The sequence below is a fragment of the Cherax quadricarinatus genome, chromosome 45, assembly GCF_038502225.1.
Source record: "Cherax quadricarinatus isolate ZL_2023a chromosome 45, ASM3850222v1, whole genome shotgun sequence".
In the NCBI taxonomy this organism is placed as follows: Eukaryota; Metazoa; Arthropoda; class Malacostraca; order Decapoda; family Parastacidae; genus Cherax; species Cherax quadricarinatus.
The window spans coordinates 13,665,516-13,688,811 of record NC_091336.1 but is presented as its reverse complement, the minus strand read 5'-3'; the positions used below and the strand labels follow the sequence as shown (position 1 = coordinate 13,688,811).

The window sequence follows — 23,296 nt, the reverse complement described above, 5'->3', positions numbered from 1 at the left end:
GGAATTTGTGCATGGGGCTCAACAACAAGTAACCATCTCAGACCACTAAATACCCAACAAAAGGCTGCAGTTAGAATGATAACAAATTCTCACTACAGGCAGCACACTCCACCAATATTCAATGCACTCAACCTACTCACCATACAAAACATCCATACTTATTACTGCACCTATTACATACATAGAACACTTAACTCTGATATTAACCCTCCCCTCAAACATCTCCTTGCCAACCTCAACAGAACACATGACCATAACACAAGGCACAGATCACTCTTTGATGTTCCTCGTGTCCATCTCACGCTATGCAAAAACTCAATGCACATAAAAGGCCCTAAAATCTGGAATTCATTACCTGTAAATATAAAAGAAACACTACCTGTTTATAAATTCAAGTCTCTTCTCAAAGATCACTTACTCACCCAAAACCAAATAAATACTGAATAACTGAACCTTATAAATTGTATATCTTAAATGTTTCTCACAATTATATTACATAAATGTTAAACCTAAAACCCAATCTAACTTTATTATTTTTTAAATACACTACCTAACAGAATACTCCATTCTACTGAATGTACAACAATGCATGCAACCATATGACCTGTCTTTGTAATACTCACTTGTGCTTTACAGTAATCTGTTTACATTAATGTTTTATCACTGATTTCATCATTGCTTAGTTAATCTTAAGTTAATTTTAAGCCAGCACGTAATGATATGCATAGTATAAGTGGCTTTGGCATGCTGCTCTTACCTGTATTTTTTTGTACCTCTGTATGTGTGCTCAAATTGTAAATAAATAAATAAATAATAAATAAATAAATAAATAAAGGAAATGTGTGCAAAGTGGGTTGAACTGCAAACCTTTGCAATTGAAAATCACCCTGACACAGCTACTGCAAGCCGTGTTGGCAACCTGTACAATGACAATGTTATGGCCCATTTTAGAAAAGTCTTAGAGGAACAGGAGGTACAGAGCTCTATGGACAGATTTGTTGTGCGACAGAGGTCCAGTGACTCTCAAGCTGGTCCTAGAGGCATTAAAAGAAGGGAAGTAACCCCGGAAAAGGACTTGCTACCGCATGTCCTAATGGAAGGAGATTCCCCTTCTAAACAATAACAACTTCCACACTCTCCCCTCCTCCCATCCCATCAATCATCACCAGATCTTCAATAAAGGTAAGTGTCATGTATTCTATTCTTAGTAGAGTAGTAATTGTGCATGCCTTCTTCAGTTTGTGTGTATTAAAATTAATATTTCATGTGGTAAAAAAAAAAAAAATTCATACTTTGGGGTATCTTGCACGAATTAATTTGATTTCCATTACAGTGGACCCCCGCATACAGTTGGCATCACATAACGTTAAATCCGCATACCGATACATTTTATCGCTAAGATTTTGCCTCGCATACCGCTAAAAAACCCGCTCAACGCTATTCATCCGAGACCCGTCTATGTGAGGCCTGAGCCAGCCTCACATGTTCCGCCGGTGGCATTGTTTACAAGCCAGCCTCCGCGGTAACATCCAAGCATACAATCGGAACATTTCATATTATTACAGCGTTTTTGGTGATTTTATCTGCAAAATAAGTGACCATGGGCCCCAAGAAAGCTTCTAGTGCCAACCCTGTGGTAAAAAGGGCGAGAAATATTATCGAAATACTGTGGTACCATGGTCAACTGCTGCTGCTGCTGCTGTAGCACTGTCAGCTGCTGCTGCTGCTGTAGCACCGTCAGCTGCTGCTGCTGCTGCTGTACCACCGTCAGCTGCTGCTGCTGCTGTAGCACCGTCTGCTGCTGCTGCACTGTCAGCTGCTGCTGCTGCTGTACCACCGTCAGCTGCTGCTGCTGCTGTAGTACCGTCTGCTGCTGCTGTAGCACTGTCAGCTGCTGCTGTAGCACTGTCAGTTGCTGCTGCACTGTCAGCTGCTGCTGCTGCTGTAGCACCGTCAGTTGCTGTAGCACAGTCAGCTGCTGCTGCTGTAGCACCGTCAGCTGCTGCTGCTGTACCACCGTCAGCTGCTGCTGCTGCTGCTGTAGTGCCATCTGCTGCTGCTGTAGCACTGTCAGCTGCTGCTGCTGCTGCTGTAGCACTGTCAGCTGCTGCTGCTGCTGTAGTACCATCAGCTGCTGCTGCTGCTGTACCACTGTCAGCTGCTGCTGCTGCTGTAGTACCGTCTGCTGCTGCTGTAGCACCATCTGCTGCTGCTGTAGCACCATCTGCTGCTGCTGTAGCACTGTCAGCTGCTGCTGTAGCACTGTCAGCTGCTGCTGCTGCTGCTGTAGCACCGTTGTTGGTGTGGCTTATTGAGAATACCAAGAAACAATTAACCCCAGAGGGTTAGCCACCCAGGATAACCCAAAAAAGTCAGTGTCATCGAAGACTGTCTAACTTATTTCCATTGGGGTCCTTAATGTTGTCTCCCAGGATGCAACCCACACCAATCGACTAACACCCAGGTGAACAGGGCAAAATGCCTGGAACTAGTGCTCATATTGGTGAATTTAAAGCCAGCAAAGGTTGGTTTGAGAGATTTAAGAATCGTAGTGGCATACACAGTGTGATAAGGCCTGTTCTGGAAGAAAATGCCAAACAGGACCTACAGTACTCAGGAGGAAAAAGGCACTCCCAGGACACAGTGTCTCATCAGTCATTGCTGCATCTTCAATAAAGGTAAGTGTCATTTATTCTTCATTTAGTAGAGTAGTACATGCACAATATATATTGTGCATGTACTACTCTACTACTGTGCATGCATCCTTCTCTTTGTGTGTAGGAAAATGTATATTTCATGTGGCAAAATTTTTTTTTTTCATACTTTTGGGTGTCTTGCACGGATTAATTTGATTTCCATTATTTCTTATGGGGAAAATTCATTCGCATAACGATAATTTCGCATAACAATGAGCTCTCAGGAATGGATTAATATCGTTATGCGGGGGTCCACTGTATTTCTAATGGGGAAAATTAATTCGCCTTATGATAATTTCGGCTTACGATGAGCTCTCAGGAACGGATTAATATCGTAAGGCGGGGTCCACTGTATTATTATCATTATTATTATTAATACATACGTATTATAATTATTACTATTATTAATTTAGGGAACTGGAGCACAGATGCAATTCCCTAGATCAAGAATCCATCACCATGTACATACTAGTAGTAGTAATAATAATAATAATAATAATAATAATAATAATAATAATAATAATAATAATAATAATAATAATAATAATAATAATAATAATAACAACAGTAAGGAGAAACTTCAAAAGGCTGTCAGTAGTTGGCACCACCATCAGCAAAACATTGGTAACTACTACTAGTACACTTTTCACCTGTCTAGACTTAAGTAGTCTATTAGTAGTGTATTAGGTTAAGTCTGCCCAAAATGCCTCGGCATGACACAGTAGACCCTTGGCCAACGAAGGTATCGTCTAACGATAAATTTGTCCAACGAAGCGTTTGAGCGCAAAAAATTTGGCCCGACCAACGATGAAAAACTCAACCAACATGATTCTTGCCAAACCTGTCCGTCCAGCCTGAGCGCCTCAGCTGCCCTGCTGTCATTGTTTACAAGCCAGGGTGGATGGTTCCACGCATATATTTGACAAATTTTGTATTATTCCATTGTTTTTAGTGCATGTAACTGCTAAATAAGCCACCATGAGCCCAAAGAAAGCTTCTAGTGCCAACCCTGTGGAAAAAAGGGTGAGAAATACTATCGTAGCACAGTCAGCTGCTGCCGCACCACAGTCAGCTGTTGCTGCTGCTGCACCACCGTCAGCTGTTGCTCCACCACCATCAGCTGTACTACTCGAAGATGTAGAGTGTGTGTTTCTGGTGTGGCTTAAGGAGAAACAATTAACCCCAGAGGGTTAGCCACCCAGGATAACCCAAGAAAGTTAGTGCATCATCGAGGACTGTAACTTATTTCCATTGGGGTCCTTAATCTTGTCCCCCAGGATGTGACCCACACCAGTCAACTAACACGCAGGTGAACAGGAAAAAATGCCTGGAACTAGTGCTCATGTTGGTGAATTTAAGGCCAGCAAAGGTTGGTTAGTTAGTTTAATATCTTTATTATGCACCCCATACCCATCCTATGGGCGGTAGTCAAAAGATTACAAAGGTACATAATGGGTCCAGGGACTGGACCCCAAAGTTATGATAGCTGAACTAGTTACAAAGGTAATGAACTCCAGGTAGATCTGGTCACAATCATGGTAAGTTACAAAGGTAATGAATCAGCCTCACTCCATACATGGTTACAGTCATGAACAATTAGCAAAGGTTGGTTTGAAAGATTTTCGAATCGTAGTGGCATACACAGTGTGATAAGGCATGGTGAAGCTGAAAAATTCCAACCCCAGCAAGTGTTCAATTGTGACAAAACAGGCCTGTTCTGGAAGAAAATGCCAAACAGGACTTACATTACTCAGGAGGAAAAGGCACTCCCAGGACACAAGCCTATGAAAGACAGGCTAACTATCATGTTTTGTTGTAATGCTAGTGAGGATTGCAAAGTGAAGCCTTTACTTATGTATCACTCCGAAAATCCCAGTGTTCAAGAAAAACAGTGTCTCATTACTCATCAATACTCTTCAATAAAGGCAAGTGTCATTTTAACATTTATTTATGTAGTTATTGTGCATGTCTTATTGTTTTCTTTGTAGGGAAATGTATATTTCATGAAAAAAAAAAATATTTTAATACTTTTGGCTGTCTGGAACGGATTAATTGGATTTCCATTATTTCTTATGGGGAAAATTAATTTGACTAACGATAAATTCGCCTAAAGATAAGCTCTCTGGAACGGATTAATATCGTTGGTCGAGGGTCCACTGTAGTGGCTTTCTTGCTCCAATCATATTATGATATGTAAACACACATCATAACCTTAGCAAAGAAATAAATATTTTATTTATTTAAAGAACCCTCCTTGAGGGGAAAGTTTGCATCCTGAAATTTCGTTCGTATCCAGAAGCAAAAAAATCGACCGAATGCCGGTTCGTATCCTGAAAAATTAGCATGGTAGGGCATTCATAAGCCGAGGTTCCACTGTACTAACTTTTTCTCTTACCACCCTTGTTATCCACTAATCATTTGTCTTCTATCCTTCACCTACTCTCCTATACTCACAAGCCTCTGCTGCACCCTTGTACAGTGGAACCTCAAAAATCGGACTGCTCCCAACTCAACCAATTATGTAATTATGTAAGGAGGGGTGTTAATGTTGCAGTTTAAAAACTGTAGTGTAAAGCACCCTTCTGGCAAGACAGTGATGGAGTGAATGATGGTGAAAGTTTTTCTTTTTCGGGCCACCCTGCCTTGGTGGGAATCGGCCGGTGTGATAATAAAAAAAAAAAAATTTTATAAGTGTATTTTTGAGGGTCTGAAATGGACTAAACTAATTTACATTATTCCTGATGGGAATAAATTCATTCAGTAGCGACACTTGAACAGCCTTCTGGACCGAAGAAAGTTCTATATTTGAGGTTCCACTGTACTACATTCTTACTTCTATCCTACATCTCTTAGACCTCCTCATTACCCGTATTCTCTCTAGCCCACCTTCCAATAGTTGCTTAAATTTTTCAAGTTCTGAACCATCCAAAACCATGCCAATTCTTATGTATTCTGTCGTCTTCCTTCTAGGTGTTCACCCCTCTTACAAGTACAGCAAGATTAAACTTTCACTAACCTTGCTTTGGTACCTCTCCTTCTTGTGCACCTGCAGTTACCAGAATCTGAGTACGACTCCTAGGAACACCTTCATATACATCCAAGTATAATCTGTCATGAATTATCCGTGGCACTGGCCCTCCACCATACTCTGTTAGGTATCGCTTCAAGTGAGAATAAGTATCCCGGGACATCCTCACTGTGAACTGACTTGATCTGGAAGCAGTATAAACATTACATTACATTTTAAAAATCTTTCTTCTTTCAACACACCGGCCGTATCCCACCGAGGCGGGATGGCCCAAAAGGAGAAACGAAAGTTTCTCCTTTTACATTTAGTAATATATACAGGAGAAGGGGTTACTAGCCCCTTGCTCCCGGCATTTTAGTCGCCTCTTACAACACACATGGCTTATGGAGGAAGAACTCTGTTTCACTTCCCCATGGAGATGAGGAAATAAACAAGAACAAGAACTAGAAAGAAAATAGCAGAAAACCCAGAGGGGTGTGTATATTTATGCTTGTACACATATGTGTAGTGTGACCTAAGTGTAAGTAGAGGTAGCAAGACGTACGTGTAATCTTGCATGTTTATGAGACAGGAAAAAGGACACCAGCAATCCTACCATCATGTAAAACAATTACAAACTTTCATTTTACACTCACTTGGCAGGACGGTAGTACCTCCCTGGGTGGCTGCTGTAAAATTCCAGTTATCTACCTGGCTACACCAACCCATTTATTAGCTCCACTGCTTCTTTAATATAATGTACTGCATATTTATATTAAGACTGTTAGTCCAGCTCTTATGAGTGGTACTGCTGTATTGATTTTCTTTTAACACACTAGCCATCCCCCACCAAGGCAGGGTGACCCAAAAAGGAACAAACACTTACATCATCATTCACTCTTATCACTGTCTTGCCAGAGGCACACCAATACTACATATCAGATGCCCCTCCAAACTGTAAATATCTTCACCCCTCCTTCAGAAATGCAGGCACTTCACTTCCTGCCTCCAGGACTCAAGTCTCTCTAATCAGTTTCCCTGAATCCTTTCACAAATGTTACCTTGCTCACACTCTAACAGCTATTCAAGTCCCAAAAGCCATTTGCCTCCATTCACTCCTATCTAACATGCTCACACATGCCTGCTGGATATCTAAGTTGCTTGCACACAAAACCACCTCTACCCTCTCCCTCCAACCTTTCCTAGGGTGACCCCCACCATGCCCACCCTCCACTACAGATTTATACACCTTCCCAATAAAAGTTCTTTCTTCAAACTTGTCTTTTCTTCACTGTGCAACACAGTACTGCACTTAGCTATCTAGTTACACAGGTATCGAGCAAGCTTTTACTGCATTTCACTGTGAAGTTTTGTCAAGGATTGACTTAATAAAGGTTTACACAGGTTAACACTGTCACAAAAAATGCACTGGAAATATCTTTCCTTCATTACTTTCAGCAGTGCACCTTCACATCCAGTCCATTCACAATTCAAGTTTTGATATACCATATTCTAATACTATTAGCAAAGATCCAGGAGAGCAAAATGATGCCACAATAAAATGTCACATTAATTGCATTTGTGTCCTTTTACTTAACATTATTATTATAATTATAACCTAGTGCCAAACCTGCAAGTCATACAGCACTCATTTAGCATTCAACTTCAATATTCTGCCACTGATTTGCCAATGGACACATAAAAAAAACATTAGGTTCTACCTATCCATGAAGTACATTATCTCTGATGCCTTATTTTTCGTAGATACTCACCTCCAAGGCAGCAGCCATAAAAAAAGGGAATAAAAGGAATAAATAACAAAAATGAAAGATAAAGGGAACATATTACTTGCCTGAAGTTATCCATGATCTGATATCCTGTCATGTGATCTCTAGATGTTACCAGAGAAAGTTTATGTACATCTTCCTGATAGCAGCTTTCTTGCATATTACCCAGCTTCTCTAAGAATGATTTGGCCACCTGTTCATGGCCATTATATACTAGCTCTAAGTACATGTGTACAAACACTGGGTATAATACAAGGGAAACTTCATGCTGAAAAAGAGAAAAATACTAAATTATTAAAAGTCAAAACAATGATTACAAGTTTTGCAAAATTAAAAGTCAAATACCTAGAGCAAGCTACAGAAAAAATGATAACCCTCCTGGATAGCGAAACGTTGCCACAATAAAATGTCATGCAAGTTGCACTTGTGTCCTTTTACCTAACATATTGTCAGTAAGTCTACCAACACTAATACAGAAAAAATGAAAGCCAAATACCTGCATCACACTAGAGGGTACGAAATTTTCATTATTTACTCAGAAATTTTTAGATGATTATCTGGCTTTAAAAAGACTTGCAGAATACTTAGAGTAATTTTTTTTTAACAGGATTTCATAGAAAAGAAATGCTAATTAATGTGCCTATCTACTTTATACCTTATCTTTCTCTCTAAAGCTCCTCTTCATTAAAGGGTCAGTGTCAGACATTTCAGTAAATTTATAAGCTGCATAATACCACATTCTGGTGTATTATGCAGCTTATACACACATTGAATGAGCTGCTATTCATGTAAATATTTTTTTATTATTTTTTTTATTATCACACTGGCCGATTCCCACCAAGGCAGGGTGGCCCGAAAAAGAAAAACTTTCACCATCATTCACTCCATCACTGTCTTGCCAGAAGGGTGCTTTACACTACAGTTTTTAAACTGCAACATTAACACCCCTCCTTCAGAGTGCAGGCACTGTACTTCCCATCTCCAGGACTCAAGTCCGGCCTGCCGGTTTCCCTGAACCCCTTCATAAATGTTACTTTGCTCACACTCCAACAGCACGTCAAGTATTAAAAACCATTTGTCTCCATTCACTCCTATCAAACACGCTCACGCATGCCTGCTGGAAGTCCAAGCCCCTCGCACACAAAACCTCCTTTACCCCCTCCCTCCAACCTTTCCTAGGCCGACCCCTACCCCACCTTCCTTCCACTACAGACTGATACACTCTTGAAGTCACTCTGTTTCGCTCCATTCTCTCTACATGTCCGAACCACCTCAACAACCCTTCCTCAGCCCTCTGGACAACAGTTTTGGTAATCCCGCACCTCCTCCTAACTTCCAAACTACGAATTCTCTGCATTATATTCACACCACACATTGCCCTCAGACATGACATCTCCACTGCCTCCAGCCTTCTCCTCGCTGCAACATTCATCACCCATGCTTCACACCATATAAGAGCATTGGTAAAACTATACTCTCATACATTCCCCTCTTTGCCTCCAAGGACAAAGTTCTTTGTCTCCACAGACTCCTAAGTGCACCACTCACCCTTTTCCCCTCATCAATTCTATGATTCACCTCATCTTTCATAGACCCATCCGCTGACACGTCCACTCCCAAATATCTGAATACATTCACCTCCTCCATACTCTCTCCCTCCAATCTGATATCCAATCTTTCATCACCTAATCTTTTTGTTATCCTCATAACCTTACTCTTTCCTGTATTCACTTTTAATTTTCTTCTTTTGCACACCCTACCAAATTCATCCACCAATCTCTGCAACTTCTCTTCAGAATCTCCCAAGAGCACGGTGTCATCAGCAAAGAGCAACTGTGACAACTCCCACTTTATGTGTGATTCTTTATCTTTTAACTCCACGCCTCTTGACAAGACCCTCGCATTTACTTCTCTTACATCCCCATCTATAAATATATTAAACAACCACGGTGACATCACACATCCTTGTCTAAGGCCTACTTTTACTGGGAAATAATTTCCCTCTTTCCTACATACTCTAACTTGAGCCTCGCTATCCTCGTAAAAACTCTTCACTGCTTTCAGTAACCTACCTCCTACACCATACACCTTCCACATTGCCCCCCTATCCACCCTGTCATATGCCTTTTCCAAATCCATAAATGCCACAAAGACCTCTTTAGCCTTATCTAAATACTGTTCACTTATATGTTTCACTGTAAACATATGAATAAATATATGAATAAAAAAATCATATGAACCATAGAAAGAAAAATATGGTAGACTTCCAAATACTATAATGAGAGTAAAGCTGATAAATTAGACACATCTTGAGAGTAAAGCTACATACAAAAAATCAGAAAGGAGACAAAAACATTTTAGTAAATAGTTAGAAAAAAACTGCCCCAAACATTAGTGACTTAGCTTCCCCCTCCCCCCTCCTTTTTCTTAAAGGACACAGACATCACAGTCCAATGTTGCTCATTGAACCTCAGCATTCCAAACTAGCTTTCAATGTGCAAGCAGTGTACTGCCTGACAAACTTAAGTCTGGTTTTCCAGTTTCCTTAAATCTTTTCATGGATATTACCTCGTTATTATATCTACTTGTCTAGGGAAAACTGGCTTTATTTAAAATAATAAAAAAAGAAGCTAGGAGCTAGACATCTCCTTAAATAAAGTCACAGTAAAGCACTAAAAATGTGACCAACCAAAGTATAGTATAGTATATGTGACTATCCAGAAGTAGTAAGTGAAAAGTTACACTAATAAAATAAACCTGTATTTACATACCAAAACTCTTCATACAATACTTATAAAAACACACAACCCCCACACAGCCATTAAATCCACCACAATATGACACAATGATATACATAGTCTTAAGGTAAGCCACCCAGCTAGTTTAAATCACCTTGTATGCATCCAGGCTTTTGTCTATAAAGGCCTGAAGACTCTTGTATGCATCTTCATATTCTGCTGGGTCTCCCTCACTCTTATAGGCTGAAAGCACGCTTGATACTTCAGCATCGCCCCCAATACCCTGCTTAGAGTCTTCTACATTATCGAAAAAATTTGCCTCCTGCCTCACAAGTTCTTCAGATCTCTGAAAGTAGTGATACAAGAAATATATCTGTTAAATATTAATTTGACAACTATCTTGAAAAAAATAAAATTATGCTCTTTTATCACAGAAATACAAGACACATGTTAAAATCACAATGATCATACAGCACCTTTGGCAATGAGAGGAGGTACTCAGGATCAATTCAAGAAGGGGAAGTCAGGTCCAATTCCTCAGATTAGAAGCCTCTCATCAACACACTTCCTTGATGAGACTTAATGCAGAAAAAGTAACAATTATGGCATCCATGGAGGAGCACTAAACCCATAGGGGTCATACAATGACTGGGGGAATAAGAGGCACTGGAGTTCAAACCAAGAAAAGGAAGCATAGATTCAATTCCTTAGAGCAAAAGCCCCATCAAGGAACCCACCTTAAGGGGAATTTTTGCATGTCAACCTCCTTGAACTTACCTTGAAATGATTCTTTTTCAGAAACTGTAGTACAGCTACTAGTGTATTTCTGTCAACATGTACTGTATGGTTGACCATGCTCTCAGCAGTTACGTCAGAAACCACCTGCTGATGTGTAACTGCTGGCATTACTGTAGTTAAATTCTGTGTACTCATAGTCTGCACTCCCGCCGCCGCCACTCCAACAGCGTTCACCATGTTCAACATGGTGTGCTCAGTGTTGTTCATTATTGTCTGGTGTGTGGTAAGCTGCTGGCCCGTCTGGAGGTCCACCCCAGCCAACCCATTAATGATAGTGGGGTTGGCTGGGGTTAAACTAGCGTAGGTTGGTCCAGTGTCTGACATGTTTGTTTACAATCATCACCTGGCCAGAGTAACCGATATTCTCTACTCATAACCAACATTATTGTTTATTGCACATCAGTAAATAAATATATAATATTTACAAAAGAGTACTCTTACATATAATGTTCACAGATCTTATCATTCTTTAGTTTCTTCATAAAAAAATACATTAAAGATAGAAATTAGTGAGAACCATATATATGAAACATGGCAAGTTAATCGATAACCAAATGAACATAAGTATTAAAAAATGCCTGATAATATCTTTTGGGTAATACCGAAACGCAATATTTATTTGGTGAGAAAAGTATTCGCAATATGCAAAATGACGCACTGGAAAGAAAATTAAGAAACTCAACAAGTTATATTGATGACGTCATGTCCGGGTGTTGTACTAGTCCTTCCCAGCGTCCCGCCAGCCAGGTTAGCTTGCCGTCCCCGCTTACTCCGTATTTATCTGTTATCATCTGACACATGTTTCAACCAATTTGCCTGAAACGTAACTAATATTAAGCCATTTATATTGCAGATAATTCTCCGGCAGGATGCGTGCTAAGGTAAGCCAGATAACGTTTTGTGGTAACATCCAAATTATAGACGGGATCCTGGTGTCATGCTTGTTTTTGATGTATGGTTCCAAGACATGATTGTTTATGTTTCAGTATTAAAAGTTTTATTTAGATTTTGAGTGCATACACTACAAGATTTCTCTAGTATGCTGTTTAGGGTGTTATTAGCACGCATATTGTGTAGCTTTAGCCTAGGAAAACCCAGTAGTCTGGGAAGAATGGTCCATCTATTGTACTTCACTCAAATTCCTGGTGTCTGCTAAAATTAAAATTTAATTGTATCCAGCTGTTAATAGATGCATCTTGATTGGAAGAGCTGGTAATACAATATTCCACTTAAGAAGGTAAATATAAGTATTAGATGGAGACAGGAGTAAAAATTGACTGCTACTAATACAAATATCAATAGTAATGTTTGCTGAAGCCTTTTAAAACTAAAGGAATAAATTTTAGTTATCGCCTATTTGCGAAATCCCACAGCCTCGGTATAAGAGTTTAGATTTTTTTCCGTCTATATCAGGATTTATTTCTATTCATACTTTTTTTTCCCTGAATTGTAATGAAATTAATGTAATGTAATTAAATTTTATATTGTAACATGACCACATGTAAGGGCATAGCACTGAATAAAGTGTAATGAACTCTTGTTAATACTTAGTAATAACCCACATGGAGACAAATACAGAAGATTAATTGATAAGTATATTTCAGTCCCCTTCTGGGATCCTCTTTTTATATCTTTTTCAATCCCAGTAGGAGATAGAAATATACAGACTAATAATCTAGTGTTGTCTTCATGTGGGTTACTGTTGAGACCATGGCACCTAATGTTTATGCAAGAAATAATCGCCCTATTGTTAGGTTCATATTTTTACAAGATATGTTACAACATTCAGATTTTATACTGTCTTGATAAATAGATTTTCAGCTCTACCTCTCAGGGGGAGTCTCCATACTCAACCCTCCAATGTTTATACAGTAAAGGCTTATATTAAGGGATTAATTGGGGGTAGGGGTGAACGATAATGCCAATATTTCATAATTCCTGAATTAAATTATTTTGATTGTACAAAAGTTTTTTAAGAACATGAAGGAACATTGCAGCAGGCCTACTGGCTCATGCGAGGCAAGTCAAAGTCCCCCACCGGCCCAAGCCAATGCCGCAATGTAGTCAGGTCAGGTCATATTCACTTAAGGAAGGAGCACAGCATCTGACCTAGTAGCACAAGCTAGTCAGGTCTAACTTGCACCCACCCACACCCACTCGTATATTTATCTAACCTATTTTTAAAACTGTACAATGTTTTTGCTTCTAGGACTACTCGGGAGTTTGTTCCACTCGTCTACAACTCTATTACCAAACCAGTGCTTTCCTATAGCCTTCCTGAATCTGAATTTTTCCAACTTAAAGCCATTGCTGCAAATCCTGTCTAGGTTAGATATTTTTAGCACACTATTACATCGCCTTTATTCCTGTTTTCCATTTATACACCTCGATTGTATCCCACCTAAATCTACACCTTTTTTAGAGTGCAGATTCAGGGCCCTCAGTCTATCCTTGTAGGAAAAATTTCCGATACATGGTATCAATTTTATCTTCCTGTGTACGTTTTCCAGAGCACTTGCATATATTCTATAATAGTGACCAAAACTGTGCTGCACAATCTACACAAGGCCTAACCAAGGATACGTAGTTGAAGAAAATCTGAGGATTCTTATTATTTATGCTTCTTGATAAGAAACCATGGATTCTGTTCGCTTTATTGCAGACACTTGTGCACTGTTGCCTTGGTTTTAGATTACTGCTAACGAGATCTACCAAATCCTTTTGCAAACAATAATAAGACCTACATTATTTAGTTTATATGTGGCATGGTTATTTTCCTGTCCAGTCTTTATAACTTTGCACTTTTCTATATTAAACTGCATCTGCCACTTCTCCAATTACTGCATAAGTCTATTTAAATCTTCCTTGAGTGCTCTAATGTCCTCATCGGAATGAATTCATCTACCTATATTGCTGTCATCAGCAAACTTGCTTACATTACTATTTATTCCCTCGTCTGTTGTTTATGTAGATTGTGAACAAGGGGCCCAACACTTTAAGTCCATATACACAATATCATATACATTACCATGATCTACCTCCTCAAATACCTTAGTGAAAAAAAGTTAATAAATTCGTAAGGCAGGAACACCCATTTGTAGAACTGTTGAGATTCGTTGATCAATTTATACTTTACAAGATGGCTACAAATTGCCTCGGTAATTATTGATTCCATAAACTTACCCACTGTGGAGGTTAAGCTTATTGGTCTATAGTCCAAAGCTAAGGACCTGTCGCATGCTTTGAAAATAGGTTTCACATTTTCCACTTACCTGGCACTATGCCAGTTTGTAGTGCTATGTCGAAAAGATAGCCAAAGGTTTGCCAAGTTCATCTTTACATTCCTTTAAAACCTTTGCATACAGTTCAAAAGGGCCTGGGGATTTGTTGGGATTTAATTTATTTGTTTGTCTAAAGACCATACTTGTGACCCTAATTGTGCATAGTTTATTATCGTCCTGTTCTACTTAATTTATTACTTTTGGAATATCGCTAGTATCTTCCTCTAAAAACTGAATGGAAGTAAGTGTGAAAAATTCTACACATTTCCTTGTCACTGTCTGAGAGCTGACCCAAGTAACTTTTGAGTGGGCCTATCCTGTCCCTAATCTTACTAATGTATACCTGAAAGAATCCTTTTGGGTTAGTCTTCAGTTCTCTTGCAACTTTAACCTCATAATCTCTCTGCTTTTCTTATTCCCTCTTTTATTTCTAACTGAATATATTGGTTTCTTAACTGCCCCTCTTTTGATTTGCCTATATGTATATGCCTCACTTTTGACCAAAGAGATGGTTTTAATCTATCCATTTAGGGTCATTTTTGTTTGATCTGATTTCCCTGTTTGGAACATTTGTCTGAGCAGCTAGAACTACTCTGGAAAACGTTATAATTGGCAACCTGACCTGTAGTCAGGTCATTCCAGTTCAGCCTACCCAGGTGATTTCTCAGTCCTGTGAAATCAGCCAAGCAGAAGTCAGGGACAGACTTTATTGCCATTATTAAGGTAATTCCATGATATATTAGAACAGAGTGATTTGTGATCACTTTCCTCACTCATCATTGACCTCAAGATTATTATTAGCGATTCCCTACTGGCAAGAACCAAGTCAAGCAGGTTATTTCCTCTAGTTGGTTCTGTCACGCTTAAAAAAAAAAAAAACAATCCTGGATCTCAAGAGTCTTTTTTTTTACACTTTAAATTGTCTGACATCATTGCTACTCCACCACCCTTCCTGTTGATCCTGTCAATGTGGAATAATTTATAGCCTTGTATGTGACATTCACTTTGAGCCGGGTCTCTGTTATAGCAATAATATCTATACTTCATGCACTTGCAGTTAATATTTGCTCATCAATCTTATTTCTTAAACTCTTGCTGTTAGTATAGTAAATCTTAAGGGAGCTAGTATTGCTGCCCTCTCCCTTTGTTTGCTGACCTGATCCATTGTCTTTATTTGTAACTTAAGAACATAAGAAAGAAGGAACACTACAGCAGGCCTACTGGCCCATGCAAGGCAGGTCCAAGTCTCCTAAAGGCTTGAGCCAATACCCCAACCTAGTCAGGGCAGGTCACATTCACTTAGGGAAGGAACACTACAACTGACCTAGTAGAACAAGCTAATCAGGTCCAACTCACACCTGCCCACACCCACTCGTGTATTTATCTAACCTATTTTTAAAACTACACAACGTTTTTAGCCTCAATAACTGTACTTGGGAGTTTGTTCCACTCATCCACAACTCTATTACCCAACCAGTGCTTTCCTATATCCTTCCTGAATCTGAATTTTTCCAACTTAAAACCATTGCTACGAGTCCTGTCTAGGCTAGACATTTTCAGCACGTTATTTACATCCCCTTTATTTATTCCCGTCTTCCATTTATACACCTCAGTCGTATCCCCCCTAATTCTACGCCTTTCTAGAGAGTGCAGATTCAGGGACCTCAGTCTATCCTCGTAGGGAAGATTTCTGATACATGGGATCAACTTTGTCATCCTCCTCTGTATGTTTTCCAGAGCATTTATATCCATTCTATAATATGGTGACCAAAACTGTGCAGCATAATCTAAATGAGGTCTAACCAGGAATATATAGAGTTGAAGAACAACCTGAGGACTCCTATTATTTATGCTTCTTGATATGAAGCTAAGGATTGTTAGCTTTATTGCGAACACTTATGCACTGTTGTCTGGGTTTCAGATTACTGCTAACCAGGACTCCTAAATCTTTTTCGCAATCCGTAATATTAAGATTGACATTATTTAGTTTATATGTGGCATGGTTATTTTCCTGTCCAACATTTAGAACTTTGCATTTGTCTATATTAAACTGCATCTGCCACTTCTCCGACCACTGCATCAGTCTATTCAACTCTTCCTGGAGTGTTCTGATATCCTCGTCAGAATGAATTCGACAGCCTATTTTGGTGTCATCGGCAAACTTGCTTATGTCGCTCTTTATGCCCTCATCAATGTCGTTTATGTAGATTGTGAACAACAGGGGGCCCAACACTGACCCCTGTGGAACACCGCTCGTGATGCTTCCCCACTCTGATTTCTCCCCATTTATGCAAACTCTGCTGCCTATTTGTCAACCATGCCTCTATCCAGGAAAAAAATTCTATTCCATGTGCCTTAATTTTCCTCGATAGTCTCTGATGTGGGACCCTGTCAAAAGCCTTACTGAAGTCCATATACACAATATCATATTCATTACCATGATCTACCTCCTCAAATACCTTAGTGAAAAAAGTTAATAAATTCGTAAGGCAGGAGCGCCCCTTTGTAAAACCATGCTGAGATTCGTTGATTAATTTGTGCTTTTCAAGGTGGCTACGAACTGTCTCGGCAATTATTGATTCCATAAATTTTCCCACTATGGAGGTTAGGCTTATCGGTCTATAGTTCGAAGCTAAGGACCTGTCACCTGCTTTGAAAATAATTTAGTTTAATATGTTTATTATGCACCCCATACCCATCCTGTGGGTGGTAGTCAAAAGATTACAGAGGTACATAATTGGTCCAGGGACTGGGCCCCCAAAGTTTTGATAACTGAACTAGGTACAAAGGTAATGAGCTCACAAGTTACAAAGGTAATGAATTCTGTAAGAATGGTTACTTACGTTTATACATGGCAACAATCATGAACAAATTATAGTGAGGCCTGGTCTCAGACCGGGCCGCGGGGGCGTTGACCCCCGGAACTCTCTCCAGGTAAACTCCAGGTAATGAGCAATTCACACTCCACACCCGGTCACAACTGTAATGAGTTATTGGTGCAAATATTGATTGTTGAGAGAGACACGCACACACAGACACACACAGCCGGAGGTTTGCTAAGCTCTTTACCTTCCTTTAGAACCCTTTCATACAGTTCATCCGGGCCTGGGGATTTGTTACGTTTTAATTTATCAATTTGCCTTAGAACCATGTCACTTGTGACCCTAATCGTGCATAGTTTATTATCATGCTGTTCTACATAATTTATTATTTCTGGAATATCGCTAGTATCTTCCCGAGTAAAAACTGAGAGGAAGTTTTTACTCGGGAAGATACTAGCGATATTCCAGAAACGATAAATTACGTAGAACAGGATGATAAACTATGCCATAAGTTGTCCCAGTTGTCAATGAATGGGATTGCAAGTTCCTTGCAGTATGTCTAGCCAGCAATTTACACCAATTGCCCTAGACAACTATTCATTGCCCACTCCCCTTCTAGGCATGATGCTACATATGGTTGGGACCCCTCCCTTCGACCTAATTAAATCTATAGCTGACCTGTACTTATCTAGCAGCGCTTTTTTCCTACCCTTCCCGATGTCATTTCCACCAGCACCGAGACAGATAATGGGCTTGTTCCCATTACCTGACATATTATCCCACCTGTTGACTCTCACCAACAACAGCTTCAGGGAAGCGCACTCGCCTTATTCCTATTTCAGAAAGCACAGTCCATATATCTTTCCTGCGAGCCACCAACCACAAGAATTCGCTTACCTCTGTTAGGGGAAGTAGTACCTTTACCTTCACTAACCACTGAAGCACACTCATCCTGAAGAACAAGGAAGAGATTTCCTACCTTCAAATCTTTTGACTTTTCATATTTTGATGCTCCTCCCGTTACTGGGGAACTGTTTGCCACTTGTAGCAGGTGCTGGATTGCACCTCATTGTTGGTAGCCTCATTTCCTTCAACCACTCCAGCCCTCTCATGAGGTAGATGACAACCAAGCTCTAGTAATTTTATTTATCTTCATGGAGAGATGAGGTTCCCTCGCCTGTAATTGATAGTGGTGACTGAATAGTGGGCGAGAGTTAGACCTGACTGGCTTTTACCAGTAGGTGACTTGAACCTGCCATCTGAGGAGCTGTAGAGCTCAGCTAGCAAAAATATAGATTTCTGAGAACCAAAAGTTTTCTCTTGGCATCACCCCTTTAGAAGCTATTGTTAACTGTAGTTTGTTAATAAAGTTGCACAAATTAGTGGACCCGAGTTTCGCGACTAATCCGTTCCAGAGAGCCTGCCGAAGGTTGAAATTCACGAAACTCGAAACCATTTTGCCCATAAGAAATAATGGAAATAATAAATAAAGATTTACATAATGAAAACAATCAGAAATAAAGTACAGTGGTCCCTCGTTCGTAATTAATCCGTTCCTGGAGCCGTTACTATAAACGAAATTTAAGATTTACGAATCATTATTTCCCCATAAGAAATAATGTAAGTACAATTAATCCGTTCCTGACACCCAGAAGTATTAAAACAAAAAAAATTAACATGAAATATACATGTAGTACATAAACAATACAATGGGAAATGATGAATGAAACATTAACAGCATAACACTTACCTTGATTGAAGATTCTTCTTAGTGTATGGGAGACTGGAGGAGGAGGAGGAGGAGAGTGGATTGTTTATAGTTTGGAAGGGGAATCCCCTTCCATCAACACCTCAGGTACCATTTGCTTTTCTGGGGTTGCTTCTCTTCTCTGTTTCTTAATGCCACTAGGACCACCTTGAGTCACTGGAGTCCTGTCTCGCAAAATAACTGTGGAGAGCTGTTTCTGGCGTCTCTTTAACACTTCCCTAAAATGGCCCAAGACTGTCACTGTACATGTTGCCAACCTGGCTTGCAACAACCTTGTTAGGGTGATGTTTCTCCATAAAGCTTTCCATCTTACCCCCACATAGTAAAAATCTCTAATTTCTGAAGAAGGCACCTTCTTCCATCTCTCTTCCTCCTCTGCAGCAAGATTCTGAGCTGCGATGTGTTGCTCTTCCTGCTGAAGCTCTTGCAGCTCCTCAGTGGTGAGTTCTTCATTGTGGTCTTCCACCAATTCTTCCACATCCTCCAAACTCGCATCCAACCCCATGGAACTCCCCAGTGCCACAGTTGATTTTACAACAGACATAGGCTCATTAGGGTCAGCCCCAAATCCTTCAAAATCCTTCTTGTCGACACAATCTGGCCACAATTTTCTCCAGACAGAGTTCGAAGTCCCGGTAGTCACTCCCTCCCAAGCCATACCTATAAGGGTTATGCAGTGGAGGTTGCTGAAGTGCTCTCCAAAATTCCCTTAGGGTCAAGTGAGTGTCTGTGGTCACAGTCAAGCACCTGTGAAACATTGCTTTTGTGTAGAGTTTAAAGTTTGCAATAAACCTGCTGGTCCATGGGTTGGAGGAGAGGAGTGGTATTCGGGGGCAAGAACTTTACTGTGATGAACCCAAACTCCTCGAAAATTAGGTCATTCAAGTTTGGAGGATGAGCAGGTGCATTGTCCATTACTAGCAGGCACTTGAGATCCAATTTCTTTTCCAGGAGATACTCCTTCACACTAGGGCCAAACACTTCATTGAACCACTCGACGAAAATTTCCCTCGTGACCCATGCTTTACTATTAGATTTCCAAAACACACAATTTACTCTTCATAACATTGTTTTTCCTGAACACACCGGGATTTTCAGAATGGTACACTAGTAATGGCTTCACTTTGAAATCCCCACTAGCATTAGCGCAGAACATTAGCGTCAGCTTGTCTTTCATAGGCTTGTGTCCTGGCATTGCCTTTTCCTCTTGTGTAATGAAGGTCCTCTTTGGCATTTTCTTCCAAAAGAGGCCTGTTTCGTCACAATTGAACACTTGTTCAGGTTTCAGTCCTTCAGCCTCTATGTACTCCTGGAATTCATGCACATATTTTTCAGCCGCCTTGTGGTCCAAACTGGCAGCTTCACCGTGCCTTACCACACTGTGTATGCCAGTACGGTTCTTAAATCTCTCAAACCAGCCTTTGCTGGCCTTAAATCCACTCACTTCACCACTATTTGCAGGCAATTTCTTTACCAAATCTTCATGCAACTGCCTAGCCTTTTCACAAATAAACTAAGTCATAAGAGTATCTCCTGCTAATTGTTTCTCATTTATCCACACCAATAATAACTTCTCAACCTCTTCCAGTACTGGTGATCTCATTTTTGTCAGCATAGTTACTCCCTTTGCAACAACAGCAGCCTTTATTTCATTTTTCTTGGCCACTATGGAACATAAGGTTGTGTAGGGTTTCTTATACATCCTGGACAGTTCGGCCACACTTGAACCACTTTCATATTGTTCAATGATGGTTTTCTTAAATTCAATTGTATTTCTCACCTTCTTTACCACAGGCTTGGCACTAGGAGCTTTCTTTGGAGCCATGGTAGCTTATTTAGTACTTGCAAGCACTAAAATAAATGGAATATTATGAAATATTTCGCTGGAGCACGCGAGGGGACCTTCGCTCACTGGTAAACAATGCCAGACTGGCTGCCGCCCTGGCCCACGCTGTGCGTACGCGTCCCGGACGAACTACGACTCGCGAGTCAACCTATGAAAAGCGAGTCCATGTTTATACGAAAATACCCCTATGATTGGCGAATTTTACGATTGCCGGGACTACGAAAAGCGGGGGACCACTGTACGTGCATTTAAAATAAATATTACAATTACCTTTACTGAAGACTTTGGGTGGATGGAAGATGGGAGGAGATGATAGGAGGAAGGTGTACACTACTGTTTGGAAGGAGAATCTCCTTCCATTAGGACTTTAGGTAGCAAGTCCTTATCTGGGGTTACTTCCCTTCTTCTTTTAATGCCACTGGGAACAACTTGAGTCACTGGACCCCTGGCGCACAAAGTATCTATCCAAAGAGGTCTTTTTCTGGCATTTCTTTAAGATTTCCCTGAAGTGGGACACAACACTGTCATTGTACATGTTGCAGATACAGCTTATTTCAGCTTGGTCAGGGTGATACTTTTCAACAAAACTTTGCAACTCATTCCACTTATGTCATTAATCACTGAAGAAGGCACCTCATCCACTCCCTCTTCCTCCTCCTCTGAAGCAAGTTCCTCGGCTGTGATCTGATGCTGTTCCAGTTGAAGCTCTTGCAGTTTCAGTGGTTAGCTCTTCCCTGTGGTCCTCCACCAGCTCTTCCACATCCCCGTCACTCACTTTATTTACCAAAGGGCTTGCACTAGCTTTCCTTGGGTCCATGACGACTTATTTAGCAGTTGCAAGCACAAAAAACAATGTATTATGAAATGTATTGTATGAACCCACGGGGTGATGGTCCCGTGTTGGTAAACAATGGCACACTGAGCGTGAATGGCGTGGGAGACTGCTTTGTGTGCGCGGTGATGGGCGGATGCGTGCCGGACGGTCGCCGAAACAGGAGTTTTTCACAAAACTCCAGGCCAAATTTTTGCAAAAAAAAATAAAAAAACTCGCCGAAGGTCGGATTTCACGAAAGTCGAGGCTGCCGAAACTAGGGGGTCCACTGTACTGTCAAGTGTATATGTGGGTGAACAGATATTAAACTAGCATGAACATCCTACAGTTCAGGTAACAATGAAATAAGTCTTAAATCTTCTGTTGCTCCCTGGGCCTCTGAAATTACTATTTTTTTTTTTTTTTTAATACTCGTGTCATTTCATTAGATTATATTAACAATAGATGCCTCTGAGATTTGCCATTACCATCAATAGTTCCCAATTATGCTAACTCGTTTGTCAACTGTGCCTCACCATAAGTGCTTGTGGAATAAATAAGCAGATATTACAAGAGACCCCAGGAAGTAAGTGACACTCCATTGACTGGTCAAAATGCTTCTGAAAGCAAGTCTTGGAGTGAAATGTGGTGCACTTGCAGAAAGTTTTATATTTATACTGTTGTATTTTTTAAGACATCCACCCAAAGTTTTTATGTATAAAATTTTAAATGATTCTTAGCATTTAAGCTATGTGCAGTATTCTAGAGGTCTATTTCATTTAAAATTACAGTATTGTTTATGAAACTTGAAATATCTACAGTTTCTGTATATTTTACAGTGGAGGAAGAAGCGTATGCGCAGGCTTAAGAGAAAGCGCAGGAAGATGCGTGCGAGGTCGAAGTAAACCATTGCTTGGCCCCCTTTGCTAGGTATTTATATTTGAACCATTTTTTTTTTTTTTACTCAATTTTAGAAATTTAATTCGGTTAATTTAGGTTATGCAAAGCCCCAATGCAATTAAGATCCAATCCAAATTTATGAAGTAGATTAATATGGTATTTTAGCTCTCTTGCTATATTTGTCATTGGCTGTATACATTGATTTTTGTGCTCTTCTTGGCTAAAATTAATTTTTGTGATGTGTGATTGTTTGGTACTGTATCCCACTGCTGGTGTAGTGCATAATTTAATTTTTTTTTTTTTTCAGGTGATTGTTGAAGAAGTCTACCATCCTTTAATAAGTTTCAATAAATTCTAAGAAGGGTTTAGGCTTTTTATTTTCATTTTAGTACATAGAATCTTGGATTAGCTACTTTTGAATCTATTAAAGTAGCTTGACCTTGATAGTCTATGGACCTTAGCCCCCCCTCAAGAGGTTCCTTGATGCTGATGGTCTCTTGGCCTAGAGAATTGGATCTGTGCTCCACTTCCCTGAATTAAGCCCGAATGCCTTTCAGCAACCTCCCTCCCCCTCCAACAGGCATTGCATAATTCCTGCAGGTTTAGCACTCCCCAAGACAACATAGGCTTCAGGAGATCTTCATTGGAATAGTGAAAACTTTGGTATCAGTTGCCACAGTAGACAAAGTAAAATTAGAATTTAAGGCCCTTGCTTACTGCCTCTTGCATTTTTTGCACCCTTGCTGGTCTCTGATCTGGTGCATTACATCTTTTGCACATCCTACCCTGCAGTGCTGTATGACCCTGTGGGTTTAGCACTTAGTTTTGAGTAATAGAAATTG

The 23,296-nt window shown here is 40.1% G+C and overlaps 1 protein-coding gene and 1 long non-coding RNA gene across 3 annotated transcripts in view; one reads left to right on the top strand and one right to left on the bottom strand.

The window, feature by feature from the left end:
- The window catches only part of LOC128694799 (transcription initiation factor TFIID subunit 5), a 75,772-nt gene extending 64,382 nt beyond the window's left edge, over positions 1-11,390 (bottom strand). For both annotated transcript variants that reach the window (XR_011393178.1, XM_070094305.1), the window contains exons 1-4: positions 11,006-11,390; positions 10,383-10,574; positions 7,556-7,758; positions 5,713-5,909 (exon numbers count right to left, since the gene is read on the bottom strand). Coding sequence is in view for 1 of the 2 variants with exons in the window: in XM_070094305.1 (XP_069950406.1) it covers positions 5,713-5,909; positions 7,556-7,758; positions 10,383-10,574; positions 11,006-11,350 (937 nt within the window). In the remaining variant the exon portion in view is untranslated. The remainder of the gene's footprint in view (positions 1-5,712; positions 5,910-7,555; positions 7,759-10,382; positions 10,575-11,005) is intronic.
- A 278-nt stretch (positions 11,391-11,668) lies between these two features.
- Positions 11,669-22,819, top strand: LOC128702236 (uncharacterized). Its single transcript, XR_011393179.1, has 4 exons — positions 11,669-11,773; positions 11,880-11,907; positions 22,394-22,484; positions 22,762-22,819. It is a non-coding gene; the product is annotated as an uncharacterized lncRNA (long non-coding RNA).
- The last annotated feature ends 477 nt before the right edge of the window (positions 22,820-23,296 follow it).